Here is a 19,731-nt window from a genome sequence, read left to right as displayed (position 1 = left end):
AAGAGCCCGTGGAAACTGATACACTCCTCAGCTAGTACATTATATGAAAATCCGTCCAAGAACAACCTTGACTTGTCAGGTATTTGCTGTTATGTGGAACGCATTTGTTCAAATTGCGGTCGGCCATGAATTGGACTCTTGGGAATATCGACGAAGTTTGCACGCCGTAAGCTCATTCCTAGTTTGTGTGCATCTATATGTTTAATGACAATGCCAAACCCGGTTGCAAAGTGCCCAATCGGCAAACTTTACCTGCCATAATGGGAAAACTTTCTTCTCGTCTGCTATTGTCTGGGATATGTTTATATATATATATTCCTTTCCCGAAACGCAACCTGTACTCAAATCTCCCATTATCTCAGGTATTAGTGGTCCCGACCGAATGTTTGGACCTGGCTCTTTATACGAGTCAATACAGTGGTTCTGGTTACTCGGTGCACTTTTCCCGGTTCTCTTCTACGTGCTCTTTCGCATGTTCGCCCGATCTCCGGCCCGTCTCTTGAACGCTCCAGTATACTTTTCCACCTCCCACGCAACGGCTCTTCTCACCAAAGCCGTTATAACCGCGTCTCCCTCTGCCTTGTCTTTTTGTCTCCCATGCTTTGGTTTACACACAGACTTACTGGATCCGTCGTCGTTGACCGGGATGGTGGCAGAACTATAACTACATAACGTCCGCCGCTCTGTATACGGGGCTAGTACTTGCAACTATCGTTATCTTCTTCGCCCTCACTTTTCCAAAAGTGGAATTCCCGGGCTGGTAGGAAAATCGAGTGCCACATGAGACACTGGTAAGTGACAACTTCATTTTGGAATTCGTTTGTGATCAAGCTAACATGTTTTCCTTCTGCTCTTTTCGGATTAGGATTATATGCATAAAGCGACGCCAAAGACAATGCGTGAGAGTGAGGCGTTTGGCCCAACAACTTGGAAGCTGTGAAATGAGCTCAATAAGAGTTCTCTTTTTTTTCATCGTCACTTCGCTTCCTCTCTCTCCATCTAACACTCAACTCAGCTGATTTTCTCCTGACTGTGGCGAAGTAGAAACCTTTGAATTTAACTCTGAAGCTCTCAGAAGGTGTAGAGACAAAACGAGTATCTATAGTCTTGAAATATATCTCAGTACCAAACATTACTGCCTTATCAACGGCTCCCATTTTCCTCCCTCCTTTTACATATAGTACTACAGCGGTGTAAATGGTGTGTCAGTGCCAAGACAACCTTACTGTGGTTCAGCGTACAGCTTAAGGTTCGCCCGGCGCGTAAATATATTAAGCGCCATTATTTAACCGCGCTACTGAATGGCGCAACCGCTAGTATCTTTTAAAGTTTAGTTTTTTAAGTCTAACGTCACTTGAAGAGCTGCCAAGCTCTCGCATCAGCTCTGCTCTTCTCATTCAGATTCGCCGATGCACAAATGTGTTCACTTACTATGGACGGATTCGACGAAGAAACTTTTAAAAAGTTTTTCCCTAGTGGCTTCGGGAAGCAAGATAAGTCAACTAATGTAGAAGCGCAGATTGAACGGACAAAACGAGGTGAAGCGAAATCAAAATCGCCATCCAAATTCGAGGATAAACCTCGGGAAGCCGATGATGTTGAAGTCGAAGAAAAAGAACAGGGAACAACCCCTATGATTTCAAACGCTGATTCAATGTCAAATGAAAAGTCAGATTCAGATTCAGACGACTCGGACGATTCGGATGAAGATGAATTTCCAACATCCCACGAACTTACTTTCAAGACACATGAGCGCGCGGTGACGACAGTAACCCTTGATCCCTCCGGGTCGCGAATGATAACTGGCTCCACAGACTGCACGATAAAACTACATGATTTTGCCTCGATGACACCGACCACTCTCCGTGCATTCAAATCAGTCGAACCGTCAGCAAAAAAGCAGTCCGCAGCATCGGAAATCCACCCTGTCCACGCCGTACGATTCAACCATTTGTACCCAAGCCAGGTTCTAGTCATATCCGCAACGCCTCAAGCGAAAATATTCGACCGCGATGGCGACATGATTACGGAGTTTGTTAAGGGGGATATGTACCTTCGGGATATGCGCAATACTAAAGGCCACATCTCTGAGATCACAAGCGGCACATGGAGCCCTACGGACTATAATTTATGTGTTACGGCGGGAACTGATAGCACATTAAGGATATGGGACGTGAATGTGGGGAGGTCACAAAAAGACGTTATTGTTCACCAGTCAAGGGCGGCTGGGTGTGCGGGCAGGACACGGATGACTGCGGTGGCTTGGGGTACTCCCGCCCAAGGAGGCAAAAATATTCTCGTTGCGAGTGCTCTCGATGGGAGCCTGGTGATGTGGGGAGGCGACGGTCCATTTCTGAGACCAAGCGCTCAAATTCAAGGAGCACATACTAAAGATACTTGGACAAGCGGTCTTGATATTAGCCCCGATGGCAGACTAGTTGTCACCCGGGGAGGGGATGATACTATCAAGCTATGGGATACGAGAAAATTCAAAACCCCCATCACAACCGTACCCCATACTTCTGGGTCCAAGTATTCTCAGAACGCAAATATCATGTTTTCTCCCAGCGGAGCGAATGTCATCACCGGCAGCGAAACTGGAGACCTCCATATCCTGAATCCTGCGACCTTAAAGCCCGAGCTTTCCACGTCAGTCACGCCAGGGTCTCCCATTATTGCTGTGCTTTGGCACGAGAAACTGAACCAGATAATTGCGGGCTCTGCAAACGGGGAAACGCATGTGCTATATAACCCATCAATGTCTCGGAACGGTGCCGTCCTTGTCATGTCCAAAGCGCCGAAACGGAGGCACGTCGACGACGATCCAAACTTTACTACAGATTTATCCCTTGGTCTATCCGCAGATAGCACTACGGGCCAAATCGTTTCAGGTGCTTCTTTCTCCAGCCGACATCCAACAATCGGACTCACTGCCTCGGGCCGACCGCGAGACCCACGTAGACCTCACCTACCCAACAAAACTCCCTTTGCGCAGAGCCAGCCGGACGAGAAGCATATCAAGGAAAACATCCCGCTTAGCTCTATGAGAGATGAGGACCCACGGGCGGCACTACTTAAATATGCAGAACAGGCGGAGAAAGAGCCTGTATTTACAAAAGTATGGAAGCAAACCCAACCCAACCCTATCTTTGCAGAGTTGAGTGAAGAGGAAACCGAAGGGGAGAAGCCGGAGCGGAAACGGGTGAAGCGGGATTAGAATTTGACAACTTTGGCTCTATTTCTTTATATACGGTATCCTTTTTTACTTCTTTCGTTTTAGAGCATACGGATATTGATGGCGACAGGCGTTTGATGCAAATTGTTTAATGATAATAAACGTATGTACTAGTTTGGTGTGTCGGATTCGACTTGTCAGTAGACGGTTTCCGTCTGTACATGTACATCATTTTATGGATTAATTTGGAATCAAGAGATATCCGCATCAATGAAAAATATAAAAAAAATATTATTTTTGTTAAGTCCAGGGAGAATCGTCTCGTTTCGATGTGTCGTTGGGACCCTCTGGCGCTTAAATACCTAGATAGGGTTTGCTGTCACAAGCAAGCCAAGCCATTTTTACCAGGAGTTGGTTAACTACAGCCGCATCAAGCCTCCAACTTTCTGACAGCTCCCGGGCTCAATGCAAGCTTGAAACAAGGCTCACCATCTATCGAAGCCCCGCCATCCAATCCAAGGAAAATATTGTTTGTCCATCTTCGGTAGAACGGGTAGTAGACCACCGGGATATCCCTCCTTAGTGGCGTTCAAGCAAATTATCAATACCTCGCGACGCACCATCCTCTCCTTTCTCCACACCTGCCGGATATCACTCCCTTCATCGAACACCCTCGCTCAAGCTCTAGCAATGTTTTGTACCTTGTATATGATGGCTATGATCCTTCCACTCCGTCAATGAAAGTACGCAATAGCACCCAAATATCACCACAGTATCGGCGCCACCTCACCCGCACCGGCTGACTGACATCCGGGTGGAGATTGTTGTGGTGATCAACAGCACCGATCGCTCTTCAGCCAAGCCATCACTGCGAGGACGGACAGCCAATGCAGAGTTTCGCCTGGGGAAGGCGGGTAAGCGATCACGGCAAAAACCAAGAGGAGCAACTGACTTCCGATTGAACAGAGGCTGGGCAAGCCGGAGGATATCTACGTAGATATCTCTCTCCTCTTAGAGCTCTCCTCTATCGTAAATCCTGGTGGTCGATACCGGAAAGAGGGTGCAATGATGGAGATTAGGGTTCTAGTTGTGTTTGCCCTCGGCTTTCTCCTTGACTCGGTCGTCTCCACACCTTTATCACCCCTCACGATCGGTTTGCTAGGAGACGGAAATACTGGGAAAGACGGCGGAGATACTGGAGGCGATGGGGACGGTGGTGACAGTCCAATGAGCGAGTGGTCGTCTACGATAGGCATTGTTACCGCCATCGTTGGGAACGTTTTTATTTCCTTTGCTCTGAATATCCAACGATACGCACACATACGGATTGAACGGGAATACGAACGCAACCGTCAACGGAATGGTTGGAAGAGAGGTGCTTCCAGGACCACAGTGCCGTCAGGACGGTTATCGTCTAGTAATTTTGTCGCCGTTGCAAACGAAGATGAGGACGAGGCCGCGAATGAGCATGAACGTGCAGGCACGGCTCGGGCGGAAACAAATGGAAGATCTACTAGGTCTGAGGAAATTTCAAGATTTGGATTTCATCCATACACAGACGAGGATGAGGGGGAGAGGGAGAGGGATAACTTCCTCGATGATAGCAACCCGGACTCTGACAGGCTCCAACAGTCCTTCATGTCAGACCGGACGTTAACGCCCCTGGAGAAGAGTCAAATTTCCAATGAACGAAAATCGTATCTTCGATCTCCGTACTGGTGGACGGGCATCATTCTTATGACCGTCGGAGAAGCTGGTAATTTCCTTGCTTATGGATTTGCACCTGCGTCTATCGTTTCACCTCTAGGAGTCGTGGCATTGATTTCGAATTGTCTCATTGCTCCATTCATGCTGAAGGAGACTTTTCGTCGACGAGATCTACTTGGTGTACTGGTTTCTATCGCTGGTGCAGTTACAATTGTGCTCAGCGCTAAAACCTCGGAGACAAAAATAGGCCCCGGCGAGATTTGGGGCATGATAACGAGGTGGGAGTTCGAATTATACCTTGGCCTCACGATCGCTCTTATCTTTGGTTTGATGTGGGCTAGCCAGAAGTATGGGAGGCAGTCTATTCTAATTGATCTGGGTTTGGTTGGATTGTTTGGTGAGTATATATGTACCTGCGTCAGACCCCATATAACGATGAATCTCCAGCTTATCATATTACCAGGTGGATATACTGCTCTATCGACAAAGGGCGTTGCGTCGTTACTATCATTCACTTTATGGCATGTCATCACGTTCCCTATCACATACGCCCTAGTGGCCGTACTTGTTTTCAGTGCCGTCATGCAGATCCGATACATCAATCGAGCCTTACAAAGATTCGATTCTACCCAAGTTATCCCTACTCAGTTTGTATTGTTTACTATTTCAGTGATTCTCGGAAGCGCTGTCCTCTACCGTGATTTCGAGTCCACCACCCTTGCACGGGCAGAGAAATTTATTGGAGGCTGTGCACTCACCTTCCTAGGAGTTTATCTTATCACGAGCGGTAGAAATCGTGGAGATGGTTCGGAATCCGAATCCGAGTCCGATGGCGACGAGGAGGCAATCGGTCTTTTCGATGGAGAACGTTATCGCGACAGCATTGATTCGCAACGTGAAAGGGATCAAAGCCACGCAGCGCCAATATTGGATGGGACTGCCGGTCCGGCTGTTCAAGCTGCCGACTCTCATCCCCGTTCTCTTCTTAGTGATGAGAGCGATTACGCAGAAGACGATGGGATACATACCCCACGAGCTCCGTTGTCTAGCGGTCCTGCCTCTTCCACACAATCAATTTCTGGCGCATCCTTATTATCCGCATCCCCCACCCCCAGCCCAAAGCAATTATTTACCGAAAATCCATGGGCAACAACCCTTGAAGGCCATGGCGAATCAGCGATTGTCTCTGGGCCTCAAACCCCAACTCACATATACCCCCCTCCAACCCAAGTCCTCCTCCAATTCCCATCTGCACCAGGCCTCACTGGATCTCACCCAGACAGTAACCAACAAAGCTCCCCACATACTCCCCCGCAAGCCGCACGATCAAGACCAAAAACACCCCCAACAACAGGTCGCCAACCTCCATCTTCTCGAACACCAAACACTGGATCACGAGGCTCGTTTTCAAAACGCTTCGCGCCTGGTCCACTACTCCAACCATTCTCAGGCACCTTGAGCGCTGTTATTGCAGATTCTCTTCTAAGGGGAGAAGGGTCTCCTCGCAGTCAGCGCGAACGCGCCCTGTCGAAGTCAAAACGAAAAGGCAAAAAGAGAGCATCCATCCCATATCCTACCGACCAAGGCCTAGCGACAAGGTCTAACCAAGAAGGAACCCCGCTAGAAACCGAGTATGAAACGGCCACCAGCATAACAGGTGCCGACGAGGACGAGGTGTTACGCAGAGGTGCCCGCGTGAGCCCAAGACTCCCCGGTTCAAGCACCACGAACCGAACCAGCACGCAAGAGAGAATCCCAACACTGTCTGCGTCACCGCGGCAGAAGAATAAAGATGACACTCGAACGCGTAGTCTTAGCGACTCGTGGAGCGGCGGGTTGGGCTGGCTCAGTGGCAGTATCCGAGGGAATGCAAAAAATAAGCAGAAAAGTAAGGCCGGGCCTTCGGCTGCTGGCGGTCCTGGCGAGATTGGCGATGGCGACGACGCCAGGCCATCGAGAGACTGATTAATCCTTCTATCTCCCCTTCATCTACCTTCTTCTCCTTGCTCGCCACAGATAAGGAATACATTCTAATATGAGCGCATAGTACATATCTGGGTACAGTGGATTGATTTGTGATTTTTTTTTTTTTTTTTTTTTCTCGTTATATCACCTTCGCATATATATTTTCCTTCTGGCGACTTTGTTTACTTTACTTTAAATTTCAACCTTTTCGTCCACACTGCATGCCGTGTATGGTCGGAACCATTCTTCCTCTGTTTTCATCTATTTCAATGTTCATTTTTGTCTCCGCTTTCGATCGGCGGATTATTGTCTATGTCGCCTTTGCTCTCCAGGTTTCAGACCCCTTCTTACAAAGCAGATTTTTGTTCCTACAGAGCCATTGCATTATGCATGGTATCTTCTTCTGCCTTACTGTATTTTTTTTTCTTTTCCGCGATCAATTTAACGGCATTTTGCTCCGGGTTCTGTTTTCTTCCTATTTTGAATCAATGTGCCCCCCCCCCCCCCAATACATAATGCTGTTGTTATATGCAGCATTCTTTCTTTACTTGTGGAGATAAATAAAATAAAGTAAAAAAATAAAGTAAAAAAATAAAAAAATTAGAACACATTGATTTTTAATGCTTCTCTACTAAATGCTACATGTTTCCAGCTCCATCGCAGAAGTAGTAGCGGGTCTAAAAGGAACTTTTCTTTTATGCAGATATGGCCAGCAATCATCATGGGATGGATACATTTTTGAATTAACTAAAGCACCTGCCAGGAGGATTCCAATCATTCAATTGAAAGAAAAGGCTAGTCATCAAGCAAACCCTTCGCACTTTCATCTTCATCTCGTCGTTTTCTTTCACCTTCCCCGGCACCACTACCACCACCCGGCCCTCCTCCTCCGGCTGCTCCTCCTCCAGCAGCAGTGCTATTAGCGCCATCTCTATTAACCGCAGTTGCACCCTCCTCAACAGCAGTCGTGCTGGCAGGTGCAGCTGTAGCAGCACTCTTACTCTTCTCCACCGGCTTCCCCTTATCACCTCCATTATTAGTATTCCCGCCGCCCCCATTCCCCCCCTCCCGCCGCACTCGAGCCCCTTCTTTCAATTTCTCCCACCGATCCCGATACCGCCCCACCACATCCCTCAACTTCTCGTTCTCGCGGCCCACGCGCTGCAACTCCCTTTCACTCCGGCGCGCGCGCTCTTCTAGCTCCATAAGCCGGGCCGCGTCAGCACCAGGCCCAGCCCGTGATGATGGCTGGAGTCCCGCAGCAGCACCCTCCGCTGGAGGTAGCGGTGATGTTGATTGTGTACCCTGGGCATGGGATACCTGAGGTGTAGCAGAGGACATGGGGGAGAGCTGGCGTGCAGGCGAGCTGGCGGATTGGTGCTGCATCGCTTTGAGGGATTGCTGCAATGCCAATGATGACGACTGCGCGTTGACTTCCCACATGTGCAGTCGTTTGGAAAGCGTGTCTGACAGGTGCTTCAGCGCTTGGTTCTCCATTTGCAGTTCTTCTAGGGTTTTTGTGTTTGGGTGTGGTGCAGCCTGTGCCGTGCTGCGCTCCAGTGCGCCCCCTGCTCCTCCTCTCCTCCGTCCCCCAGTTGCTTTTCGATCCCTGTTTGATGCCGTGGCGGTTGCAGAAGATTCCGGGGGCAGCGGGTTTTCACGCGCATCGACGAAGTCGTCGTCGTGGCTGTCGCCTAGGCTGTTTCTACGGGCTTCCTTTTCAGCTCGAGAAAGGATGCCCGCGTACGATATCGTTCCACCCGCCGTAGGGACAACGTAGAATGATTCTGCCGGGTTTGTGTGGCCAGCTGACCCATTTGAGCCCTCTCTGCCTCGAAGAGCCCGAAGTGCGGCTCCTGATACTAGCTTATTCACGTCTGGTTGCTCTGTAAAATGGCTGGTAGTATCTGCGGATGCAGGGCTGCGGTCGAGCTTGGTATCTGCTCCGGATTTCTGGCTGGCTGGATCAATGCCCAGAGGTAAACTAGCAAAAGCTAGGGGTCCAGAGAGTTTGGATATGAGGCCTTCAAAGGTTGAATAAAATCGCTGGAACGATTCATCCTTTGGGAATCCAAAACCGAGTCTACGTGTCTCAGTTGGCTCTGGTGGGACTGCTTGTTGGTCGACGATATCTGTAGGGCTTATTGCCGTTGGAGCCCAAGACGGTTTACGTCTGGAAGACATGCTAGGGAGAGCCTTTAATTCGGCGTTTACGGTATCGAGACTAGTGTCTTCAAGTCTTGTCCGCAATGGAGCGCCGGCCATTTGCGCGCCAGCATTCTGAGCTGATACAGTTGGAGATACAAGACTGCCTCGGGGTGGGTGGGAAGGAATACCACGTGCGGAAGCCAAATTGCTTGCTATTGAGCTTGTATCGCGCTGGGGAGATCTATGTTGAGTGGGTAAACGAGGGGGTTGGTGGGTATTTTCCAGGGATGGAGCTGCAACAGAGGACGATCCTCCACCTACACCTTCAGAGATAAATTTAATATGTTGGGCAGTTGAAAGGGTTGACGGCGGCGAATTTACGGATTCGGGACAAGAGGCTACAGGGTGTTCATGTTGGAACCTGAGGATTTCCGCAAGTCGTTTGTGGTGTTTTTCGAGGAGCTGAAGGGTCCGCAGCGCCTAGAATCCCATCCATATGAGAATATGTACGATTGTGTGTATAGCTACAGAGGCAAGAATCCACATACATCAGGGTCGAGGGTGCCTTGGGCTGCGGTCGAAAACTCGCCAGCAGCAAGGTCATGTTCCTCACTGGCCGCTACCGGGTTAGATTTGCGTGTTTCGAAGAGGGCATTTCGAGCATGGGAATGCGCCTAGACACAGTATTGGAGGTCAGGTTAGCTTCGAGGTCCAGTACCAGGTAGGGTTAGGAACACTCCACATACCAAAGTCAACGGCGACGATTCCATATCTCCACTGACAAGGCCTCTTCAATACGCCCTTCAGCAAATCGAAAATTTAGTATTACGAAGAAATCAGTGGGACTCGAGAGGTTTGAAGAGCTGTGGCGATGAGTTTTGTGCCTGGACTCGGAATATCGAATGTTGATTCTCTCGAGCTGGAGCTTGGAGTCGATGAAGTCACGAGAGCAGCCTTCACTTATCAGATTGCTTAGTCACCTATTGCAGGCCCAAGCGGGACAGAGTCGCGCCGCGTTATTTACATACACCGAATACATGTATGGTACGTGTATGCAAGATTACTCTGTAAATAGATCTCAAGGCATTGCTTGCAGAGGGACTCGGTCAGTCTGTAAAAACAATAATAATACTATAGTTAACTAGAGTCTTCTTACTCGAGAGTCTCGAGTCATCTAGTAAGTAAGTAAACAGTGACCTGTTTGTTGGTCTGGTATTCTATACCATTGGCAGTGTAAATAAGTAACCATGGAAAATGTATCTATGTATTTATTTATCACGTCGCTGATTCCATCGTGGCAGTGGCTTAAGGTCAGCCGCAGGCTGAGACAACAATCTCCAATCGCTTTTTATCAGGCTACGACTTTGGATACGCCGTACTTCGTAATCCCACTTCAGCATTAATATTGTCAGCAATAATGACTGCTCTCCATGTATGTCTCAAGAGGCGTAGCACGATCTTGATACCTCGAAATTAGCGGGTTTCGCAGCCAATAGCTATTCGGATTATTGGAGGGGGAGAGATATCACCGTGGTTGCAGATCTTGATATTCTCCAGGATATGTCATTATTACGACAAGTATCAACTTTCAAGTTTCTGGGAAGCGAGATTGGTTGTTGCCCCATGCACTTACCGATGGCGCCCTACCATTTCGATCGAAATTGTGCCCGTCGGGAATTGTTCATATGTGGCGATGTGCTTCAAAATAATCTAGAAATAGAACTTCGAAGCCCCATCAGCCCCCACCACGGTTTTCCTCTCCATATCCATGGATCACCGCGTATGGGAATTGCTTCATGCAGCTCAGCACGAAATTGCACAAGCGTCAAGGGAGGATCCAGGTCCTTCCATGCGGCGGTCTGGTTCGACGCTGCGTAGCTTCCTATCCACTTCTGTCCAACCCTTCCTACCTGTCAAAACTGCCAAATTCTTGAAGACAGCAGCAGTGTCACCGGCCCCAGCTGCTTGAACAGAGCTGACTGACGCCGGGGTAACAATCACGCCGACAAAACAAGAGCCGCTTGTAAATGTGTCGATGTATGTAGTTCGTCGTATCGCTGAAACTGTATCACTTGTATGTACATACCTAGTACGCACGTACCGTACTCTGTAAAATACACGGTGCGAAGTGGGGGGCCAATCAGGCGTTGCAGAGGGCGTAATTTATCGGTACCCCCCGTACTGGCGTATTCGTATTTCCAATCGGCAACTGCATCCAAGCTTGCTCCGAACATTCCAACACAGCAATCGCAGGGAAGACCAACTTCATCCCAACCGCTCGTCCTGACAACCTCCACGGGCTACAATTCTCCTATACTCATGTCAGCCTGCCTGCTGATCTAACAACCCATGCTGACACCAAATGGGCACAGTCAGCCCCTTTCCTACTCCTAGACTTCTGCTGCGTGAACTTCCCCGAGCACCCACGCCGCCCGCCTCTTCCTAACCAACCAACCTCTCACCATCCATCTGCGCTTCCGCTGCTTGTTTCAGCGTTGGTCTAACCCTCCTCCCCATGTCCCCCGCTCTTTGTGACCTCCAGTCCTCTATCCCATGGCCCGGGATTTTCAGCTCTTTCACTTGAACTACATTTCTCCCCAAATCATTCCCGTTGCAAACCAGTGACTAGAAGGTCTCCGTCGTTTAAGATTCAGTCAACTCCATCAGGAGCGTTCACCGTTCCCTTCTGCTGATGGACGGCGCTACGAGTGAAGCAGCCCCTGCTCCCTCTACTAATGGGTTCAAAAAGACCTTTACAAGGTCGAATCGCAGCAAGACCACCCTCAGCGAATTCGATGGCTCCATGTCAGGGCGGAGTGCCGCTCCTTCAATCGACTCGAATCATGAATCCCCGCGGCCTTCAACTAGCGGGGCAGGCGGAGGAGGCGGAAACAGTTATGATGGCCCGCCTACTGGCATCTCGAAATTGATTCCAGGGTCACGTCGTCGACGCAAGAAGAAGATGGAATCGGAAAATTCTATTGCTCAGGACAACGGGAGTGGAACGGAACTGCATCGTATCCCCAATGAATCTGAAGATACACCAACCATAGGCAATCATAGTACCTCTACAGTAGATACTACGGACCGTGGCCCAAGTAACGGTTCGGAATCTGGAAGGTGGGTTTCTTCCTCCAATCCACCTTATTTTCCTTAGAGATAGCTTTGGCTATTCCTGCGACGCCTCTATCTACATGGCCAACTAACCCCATCTTGAATAGGCATTCGTCTCCTGATTTAGGTCTCTCTCGGGATTCGCTCCAGCCTTCATCCTCCCCTTTAATAATCACGACCACTGCTCCCTCTGATCCAACGGAAACTGCATTAGACGCCAACGGCCCGTCGGACACGTCTTCCGATAGTAGTCGCCATATGATCCGTGCTGCCACCACTGGGGATATGGGAGATTACTCTGGATCATCCAGCGCAAACCGAAAAAGTCGAAACCTTAAAGAAGCTTTCAGTCCTATACCCACGAAAAAAAGTGTGAGCCCAAGCCCTGAGCGCGAAGCTCCGAAGTCGCCGGCGACAAAAACTGGTAGGGGGCTCTTTGGATCTAGGTCAAGAAGATCAAGCTCCTTAGCCAAAAATAGCCGAAAACCATCAGAAGAGGCTCCCCCTTTGCCTTCTCCAATACCCCAACATATAGGAACTTCGAATACTTCCCTTTCCACCCCTGCTAAACCACCGGGCATGGCCTCCACCCCCACGAGCCCTCCTGCCACTTCTATACCTGGCCCCCTTACGACGGTGACTCCACCAACTCCAGTTGGTAGTCGTTCACAAAGTCCAGCACTGCCGTCTACAAATGTTGTGGAAGAGAGCGACTCCGCCTCAAAGTCTCACGACTTACCTCCCAATGCCGTTGTGAGTCCGTCAGGGAATATGATATCTCATAGACGTGTTCGTTCCGCATCTGCTGCCCACAGCCCTAGTAAACTTTCGAACTCCATGACAGCCCCCCTAACGCCTACTGTGGAAGAAGCCAAGACCGCGTCAGGGTTCTTTTCCTCCATGCTCTCTGCGGCCCAGAATGCCGCTTCTAACTTTGGAAACAGTTTGAATAGCCAGGCTCGCACACAGTCCACACCAGAACCTGCGGAGCCAGAAAAATCAAGTACTGATGTTCCTAGCAGCGAAGAGGCCGCGGATTCATCGAGAGATGAGGATGCAATGGAGAAGAAGGAGCTGGCTGTGGAAACGCTCGGGATGGGTGAATTAAATTTCAGTCATCTTGGGATTGACGCATCGGCGGGCGGGGAGATAACTACAAAGGATGGTGTTGTGTTTACGAAAGCTGAGGCTGCTTCCCGTCCTCGTAGAGGAACTGCATCCCAAAGAGATGAGATCTCTGCAAGGATAGAAGATATGCGTGCCGCTCGTGCAGTTTCCATGGCCTATGAGAAGCCGGCAGATGGCGCATCTGCGTCCCAACCAGTCCCTGAGCAACCTACTGCCGACGTTCGTTCCAGTCTCCCCTTAAATGGCCTCGGAAGAGCTAGTACTGGCGAACAAACTCCTCCAGGTGGCAGTATTTTCGAAGGAGAAGTCGGTTCTGGTATCAAGCGCAGCGGTAGCGTACGTAGCCGCCTTGCACGCAGGCATCGAGGATCGTCTGGTGCGACAATTGGTGCGCTTGGCGCTGCTGGATTTGGCTTGGGTATTCCAGGTGCCAATACCAGTGCTCCGCGATTGACGGGCTTTGCTGTGGCGAGCAAAAAGCGAAATCGCGACTTTCATCAGCTATTCAGAAGTGTTCCGGAAGACGATTATCTCATCGAAGACTACAGTTGCGCTCTCCAAAGAGAAATCATCCTGGCTGGCCGTATATACATATCTGAAGGTCATATCTGCTTTTCAAGTAATATCCTCGGCTGGGTAACGACATTAGTAATCAGTTTCGATGAAATTATGGCCGTTGAGAAGGAGTCTACGGCCATGGTTTTTCCGAATGCAATCGCAATTCAAACTCTGCATGCGCGGCATACGTTCCGAAGTCTGCTGAGTCGAGAAGCCACATACGATTTAATGGTTAATATCTGGAAAATCAACCACCCGACTCTCAAGAGCTCAGTTAATGGCACCCGGATAGAACAAGGCACCGGTGACAAAACGGAGAAGACCGATGAGAGTGATGCTGCGAGTGAGAGTCCCTCTGACAAAGAGGACGAGATATATGACGAAGATGAGGAGGATGAAGGCACAAACTTTGTGGACGCCGTTGACGCAAGTACTACTAGCAGTGAAAAATCAGAGTATATAAAACGAATCAGCCGCAAAGCATCCACAATTCCACTGGTGGGGCCTTCCTCGACTCCCCAAGTTACCTCTAAGAGTGAAGCAAAAGTACTAGAGAAAGGAGCTGCGTCAGTGTACTCTTCTCTTCCACAGTTTCCCGGCCCGGCTACCCATCCACCAACGGAGTTTACGGATCCCTCTGGGCGCTACGATAAAGTGATGAAAGATGAAATAATACCAGCACCACTGGGCCTTGTTTATGCCCTCGTTTTTGGCCCCGCATCTGGTGCATTCATGTCAAAGTTTCTTGTCGATTATCAGAAAGTGAATGATCTGCAGTTTGAAGATGACAAGAAGGGGCTATCCGTGGACAACAAAACCCGGGTGTATTCGTATACAAAGCCACTATATGCGCCCATCGGACCCAAGCAAACCAAATGCATCAGTACCGAGAATTTAGACTTTCTTGACTTGGAGAAGGCTGTTTTGGTTACATTAACGACGCAAACTCCTGATGTGCCTAGTGGGAATATTTTCTGTGTGAAGACCAAGTACCTGTTTACATGGGCACCAAACAATGCCACCAGGTTCTACATGACTTGCGCCATTGAATGGTCGGGCAAGAGTTGGCTCAAAGGTTTGTCTCTTCCCCGCATTTCTTAACAGTAACAAGCGATGCTTACGAAATCACAATAGGTCCTATCGAGAAGGGTGCAAACGATGGTCAGACGATTTTTGGAAGCGACCTAGTCAAGGCACTTAGAGTGGGTGTAGCTCCTCGTTCGCGCGACACGACCCCTCCGAAAGGTGCTGGGAAAGGAGTCAAAGGTAAGCGGAAGGGAGCAAATGCTGTCGAACTCGAAGTTGCAGCTAGCGGAAAAGCTGCTTCAGAATCAGGGAGACAACAAGCTGAGGATTGGGGAATGCTGGAACCTTTACGTGGTCCTCTCGGCCCGATAGTCAACATTTTCAAGCCCTTTTGGAGTGGTAATGTTGCTGCTGGTGTTATCGCCATAGTATTAGTAATGGTTTGGTTCCGCAGTCCGCCTCCATCTCGCCTGGGACCGTCAGGGGTCGGCTCCCCATTACTTTCTATCCCGGAACGAATTATTGCGTATGAAGAACTTTGGCAGCGAGAGGAAAGCGAATTATGGAACTGGCTGGAGGAGAGAGTTGGAATGGACGGGCTCGCATACCCGGTCGTAAACCCCCTTCCCTCATCTGACAAAGGCGACACTGTCGACCATTCAAGAGCTGAGAGGCAGCGGCAAAGACAACAACTTATGAGCGAAAAGGAGCTCGAAGCGCGCCTGAGGAATGAAAAGATGACAAAGCTCGAGATGGAGGATGCGATTAGTATAACTCAAGAACGGCTTGATATGCTCAAGGCTGTTATGAAGCGGAAACGCGAGGATGAATGATAACCCAGGCCCTACCCAAACAGTATCATCGAAAACACGAACACCAATAGTAGTTCAAGGACGTCGAATTTTAACTTTCGAGTGCCATTATTGCCTCTGGTATTAAGAAAAGCATGAACGGAAAAGGCGAAATACTGCAAGCCGTTTTAACGATTTCTTTTGTTTTCTGCACACTGCTCTCTCTCTTATTTATTTTTTTCACATTGTCTTCTTCTGTATTTGGTAATTGCACCCTTGGTCTTTGTCCGCCCTATTCGTTATTTTTTCCCAGTGACACCCTGAGGCGTTCTTCAACTCTTTTCTGTTTGTCATTTCACTTCTCTCTCTCATTTTGCGTATTGGTCGACATCCGGCGTCTACTTGGTGCTCTCTCTCATTGTTTTTTTTTTTTTTTTTCTTTTTCTTTTTTTCTTGTTCTATTTATTTCCCAGCTTCTTTTCCTCAGAACAGCCATGCTGCTCCTACTGTGTGAAACTATATACCAACCTCCGCCTTTGTTCCGAAGCACCTCATTTTTGGTCACCCTTGATTGTACCACTTCTGGCTTTGCATTTCCTTTTTCTCTTGTCTCCAGCGGATTGTCATTTCTTCTTCCAAGAGTGGTAGGGGAGGGCGAATTGATCAGTGGTAGTAATTAAATATATTCATTCTGGTCATACGTGCTTATTTTCGTTCGCCCCTCCTTTTACTGCGTGTGATATCGATATTTATCCTATGTTGTGTTTTTTATAAAGAAAAGTTCGTTGTTTCTTAGGCGCGGCTTCTGGGTCTCACTAGTTCCATGACAGCTTTGACTGCTTGCTCTGTCTCTCTGGATAGATAGTGCTTTTCTATTTATATGTCTGTGTTAAGGAGTATTGGGTTGGTGATGGGGTTGCAGGAGTGAGAATTAAGCAGCTATATTTTCATACTATCTTGATTACCGGCGCCGTTACGTGTGTTGTGTGGCAATGTTCGTTCTGGGAGCATATTGCCCTACCCTACACAAACTCCATATGCGATAGATCTGTTTTAAATTGAAATATATATATATAAATCCAAAATAAATAAATCCACTTGTAGTGGAAAAAATAAAATCTTCTCCCATAGGGGGAATCGAACCCCCGGCTAGCGTGTGAGAGACGCTGATGTTAGCCACTACACCATATGGGATGTGACTTCGACGTGGGAGCTGACTCCCACTGGAAATTATAGGATCCTCATCACGTGCTCTTGCAAATTCAGTTTAGAGTAAAGCCGAAATAAAGATATTTTATGCTGGGTAATCACAAAATATTTTTAATTCTGAAATGTCCGATGGGTGTGGCGGTGTTGGTGTTGATTAGATCTGCTGCTAGGAGTATGGAGTATAGATTGATTTATATAGGGGTTTTTTTTTTTTTTTTTTGCACAAGCTCTATGTAGACTAAGAATGAGAGAAGAAGTTGCCAAAGCGCGCACGTATCACGAGGGAATCATAGTGATGCACCATCCTAGTACAAAGTATTGATATTAGAACTCAAATGCAGAGTGCTCAAAAACGCCGTTAAAAAGACAGGAGGCGACAGGGATATATATAAAAAGGAGCTACCGAGCTCAAATACTTCATAGCAAACATGGAGGAAGCCGCGAACCACAATGCAGATATTGGACAAGCCAAGCCCTCACTATCGAAACAAATTAAAACACACGAAAATTAAAAGCCCGGCCTCATACGCCCATTCCTTCATTCTTTCATTCCCTCGAAGCCCTCTCCCTCTCCAACCCTCTCTCCACATCCACCATGAGGCCCTTCAGCTCCTTCGCCGGTTCACTCCTAGTCCCCTCAGCATCCAATCCATTAGAAATCCACTCCTTAGCCTCCTCCCATCTTCCCATCTCAATCAAGCATCTACCCCCTCTCCACCACGCCTTCCCATTATTCGTCGGCGATATCTCAACGCTCGATTTCGCATCCACATAACCCTCCGCCCACTGCTGCTGAGCCATATATGCCTGTGCTCGATTCGTAAAGAGTGGCGGTAGCTCATCGCGCACGAGCCCGACGTGTTCCCACGTAGGTCTGCCTAGGGCCATGTCGATGGCATATGTGTAGAGCTTGATGGCTTCGGCGAAGGAGGATTTGCGGAAGGCTGTGTTGGCCGTCTCGCGCAGCTTGGCGATTTGTGCGCTGCGTTTGGGGTTCACAGGTTTTGGGGGTGGGGGTATATTAGGGCTGTCGAGGTTGAGGAGAGCGCGGTGGAGTTGGTTTAGGGATTCGAGTTCGCGGTCTAGGGCGGCGGAGCTGCAGGAGGGGGCGGAGATGGCTTTTGAGGTTGGGTCCAGGTGGAGGGGATATTGGGTGAAGATATCGGCACCGGGAGATGCCATTGTTTCTATAGGCGAAGCGATTTGTTTCGTTCTGGAGTTTGCGGAGTATGCTGGACGGAAATATGTTCAAGTTCTATGTATATCTTCTTAACTTGGATTGAATTGGGGGAGCTGTTGGATAAGAACACGGTTTTTGAGCAATTATTATAGTAACGTACGTACAAAGACTGCCACAAGCCACTAACCTTTTCTTAATCTATCCCTTCCGCAGTAGAATTTTTCAGGTCGAGGTCCGGATGGATAGAGAGCTGCTGCTGTTTATCTAGCAACGTTGTCATTCTGACCAACTGGCCCTGAAATATTTAACTAAGCGGTCGCTTGTTAGTAAGCCACGAAGGACCCAACTCAGCCGCGCTACCATGGGAGTGGAGAATCTTATTTTCCAGATCTGCTAATTTTTTTTATTTGTTTATTTTTCTTGCAGTGCCCCTAACTGATAGAATATCCGACATACAAGACTTTCCGAGCCGATATTAAGCAGCGAGTACAAGCAACTAACTAGGTTGTGGATGAGATAGAAGGCTCTACTTGTTCCCAAGAAGCATACTCGACAAGTGTATCCATACCATTCCCCCGTCCCTCTGGGCGCCGTAACTAGTAGTTAGACAATGCTTGTTCCAGCTTTCCTCCACATTTGCGTAGTTGTTCTTCCTCGCTCAGCTATTCCCCACCTGGATTTCCTCCTCCTAGGCCGAACTTCCCTGAGGTAGAATCTCAAAGTGTCTTATGACCTCCGGGGTGCGCTTCGTCAATTCGTTATTGTCTCAAGCGAAATTCATCCGCAACCTCCATGATTAGGTGATGATAACCGCTCCATGACAATCCACTGACTCCGGGCCAGCTTCGTACATCGCTTTTCCATAGGTTCTGTGCGCGAGCAAGAAATATGTGCCAGCGATTCGGGGGCACTTGCCCGTCTTCCGACGAGCTATGGCATTCTAGGTAGTGTGCAATGAATCGTAGATGCTCTTTTATAAGGTAAAGCGCGTAGTTTTCATCCATACAAATCTGCATCAGGTCTGAAATTCCGATGTCCTCCGAAACACACTTTTTTATGATTAGGAGGGCCTTGCAGAATTCCATGAAATACACTTTCGCATCATTGTATGTGCTAGGGGATAGACGGCTGCTAGTTTCAAATTGTTCTTCCATGGAGGTAAGAATACAAGCGTCAGTGATAACGGCTTTCAGTTTATATACATATTTCACAACGGTGCTTTCGAGATAGGATTACCTCTAGAACCAGTTTCCTCTTGATTGTAGCTTTTCCCATCTATCCTCTCCCATGGCTTTCCCAGAGCGGTGGTCGCAAAGCAGATCTCTAAGGGACAGGTCGTCATCGGAGTCATAGTGGGATGTTGATCTGACTGTAAAAAATGAAAAGGGAAACTTAGTGCGATGATGGAACGATGTGTGAACAGTGATATCTGACGATAAATCATGACCACTGCAGGGAGGAGAATCGACTGTAATGAGAAGCCCTTCTAAGCATGCGGAAAAACTAGAGACGGCTAGGCTCAGGTGGATACGACAGAACCTGGAATTTTCCCATATTTCGATACATAAAACCTAATGCCCGGAAGTCTCTGAATGCTGGTATATCCGGCCATGAAATATATTCTTTTTTTCCCTAATATCAACGCCAACACTCTCCGGTAGAGCCCAAGAGATTGGTGATTGAGGTTTTTCGGAAAGAGGGTGTCACTTTAGGAGGTAAGACCCCCCTCA

General features: G+C 48.6%; 6 protein-coding genes and 1 non-coding gene across 7 annotated transcripts; 3 read left to right on the top strand and 4 right to left on the bottom strand.

Annotated features, from left to right (window-relative positions):
- Nucleotides 1-1,323: 1,323 nt before the first annotated feature.
- BDCG_07909 (WD repeat protein) lies at nt 1,324-3,485 on the top strand. Its single transcript, XM_045423685.1, has one exon. The coding sequence runs from the start codon at nt 1,418-1,420 to the stop codon at nt 3,215-3,217; it is 1,800 nt and encodes a 599-aa protein (XP_045272565.1). The 5' UTR covers nt 1,324-1,417; the 3' UTR covers nt 3,218-3,485.
- Nucleotides 3,486-3,499: 14 nt separating this feature from the next.
- BDCG_07908 (uncharacterized protein) lies at nt 3,500-6,971 on the top strand. The gene is made up of 2 exons (XM_045423684.1): nt 3,500-5,279; nt 5,346-6,971. Exons 1-2 carry the CDS (start codon nt 4,241-4,243, stop codon nt 6,845-6,847), a joined length of 2,541 nt encoding a protein of 846 aa, XP_045272564.1. The 5' UTR covers nt 3,500-4,240; the 3' UTR covers nt 6,848-6,971.
- A 426-nt stretch (nt 6,972-7,397) lies between these two features.
- On the bottom strand, nt 7,398-10,530 carry BDCG_07907 (uncharacterized protein). Its single transcript, XM_045423683.1, has 3 exons — nt 9,742-10,530; nt 9,544-9,669; nt 7,398-9,475 (listed from the first exon to the last, which is right to left on the bottom strand). The coding sequence occupies exons 1-3, from the start codon at nt 9,763-9,765 to the stop codon at nt 7,643-7,645; spliced, it is 1,983 nt and encodes a 660-aa protein (XP_045272563.1). The 5' UTR covers nt 9,766-10,530; the 3' UTR covers nt 7,398-7,642.
- BDCG_07905 (GRAM domain-containing protein) lies at nt 10,476-16,657 on the top strand. The gene is made up of 3 exons (XM_045423681.1): nt 10,476-12,115; nt 12,217-14,870; nt 14,930-16,657. The coding sequence occupies exons 1-3, from the start codon at nt 11,688-11,690 to the stop codon at nt 15,652-15,654; spliced, it is 3,807 nt and encodes a 1,268-aa protein (XP_045272561.1). The 5' UTR covers nt 10,476-11,687; the 3' UTR covers nt 15,655-16,657.
- BDCG_07906 (uncharacterized protein) lies at nt 10,531-11,229 on the bottom strand (the record flags this gene model as incomplete). Its single annotated transcript, XM_045423682.1, has 2 exons — nt 10,531-11,052; nt 11,097-11,229. 2 exons carry the CDS (start codon nt 11,227-11,229, stop codon nt 10,799-10,801), a joined length of 387 nt encoding a protein of 128 aa, XP_045272562.1. The 3' UTR covers nt 10,531-10,798.
- Nucleotides 16,658-16,734: 77 nt separating the features above from the next.
- BDCG_17686 lies at nt 16,735-16,806 on the bottom strand. Its single transcript has one exon. It is a non-coding gene; the product is annotated as a tRNA-Glu (tRNA).
- A 153-nt stretch (nt 16,807-16,959) lies between these two features.
- On the bottom strand, nt 16,960-18,285 carry BDCG_07904 (tetratricopeptide repeat domain-containing protein). The gene is made up of 2 exons (XM_045423680.1): nt 18,189-18,285; nt 16,960-18,114 (listed from the first exon to the last, which is right to left on the bottom strand). The coding sequence occupies exon 2, from the start codon at nt 18,001-18,003 to the stop codon at nt 17,368-17,370; it is 636 nt and encodes a 211-aa protein (XP_045272560.1). The 5' UTR covers nt 18,004-18,114; nt 18,189-18,285; the 3' UTR covers nt 16,960-17,367.
- Nucleotides 18,286-19,731: the final 1,446 nt, after the last annotated feature.

Source organism: Blastomyces dermatitidis (assembly GCF_000003525.1).
Source record: "Blastomyces dermatitidis ER-3 genomic scaffold supercont1.10, whole genome shotgun sequence".
In the NCBI taxonomy this organism is placed as follows: domain Eukaryota; kingdom Fungi; phylum Ascomycota; class Eurotiomycetes; order Onygenales; family Ajellomycetaceae; genus Blastomyces; species Blastomyces dermatitidis.
Note: the sequence above shows the minus strand (reverse complement) of the source record. Positions and strands in the feature narration are given on the sequence as shown.

What these genes read in the sequence shown, in the direction of transcription:
- BDCG_07909 (XM_045423685.1), top strand. Translation starts at nt 1,418, where the DNA reads ATGTGTTCACTTACTATGGACGGATTCGACGAAGAAACTTTTAAAAAG.
- BDCG_07908 (XM_045423684.1), top strand. Translation starts at nt 4,241, where the DNA reads ATGATGGAGATTAGGGTTCTAGTTGTGTTTGCCCTCGGCTTTCTCCTT. An exon ending in GGGTTTGGTTGGATTGTTTG is followed by an intron (nt 5,280 to 5,345) that starts GTGAGTATATAT and finishes TCATATTACCAG; the next exon opens with GTGGATATACTGCTCTATCG.
- BDCG_07907 (XM_045423683.1), bottom strand. Translation starts at nt 9,765, where the DNA reads ATGGAATCGTCGCCGTTGACTTTG. An exon ending in AATCGTCGCCGTTGACTTTG is followed by an intron (nt 9,670 to 9,741) that starts GTATGTGGAGTG and finishes TACTGTGTCTAG; the next exon opens with GCGCATTCCCATGCTCGAAA. An exon ending in AAGGCACCCTCGACCCTGAT is followed by an intron (nt 9,476 to 9,543) that starts GTATGTGGATTC and finishes ATGGGATTCTAG; the next exon opens with GCGCTGCGGACCCTTCAGCT.
- BDCG_07905 (XM_045423681.1), top strand. Translation starts at nt 11,688, where the DNA reads ATGGACGGCGCTACGAGTGAAGCAGCCCCTGCTCCCTCTACTAATGGG. An exon ending in AACGGTTCGGAATCTGGAAG is followed by an intron (nt 12,116 to 12,216) that starts GTGGGTTTCTTC and finishes CATCTTGAATAG; the next exon opens with GCATTCGTCTCCTGATTTAG. An exon ending in GGGCAAGAGTTGGCTCAAAG is followed by an intron (nt 14,871 to 14,929) that starts GTTTGTCTCTTC and finishes AAATCACAATAG; the next exon opens with GTCCTATCGAGAAGGGTGCA.
- BDCG_07904 (XM_045423680.1), bottom strand. Translation starts at nt 18,003, where the DNA reads ATGGCATCTCCCGGTGCCGATATCTTCACCCAATATCCCCTCCACCTG.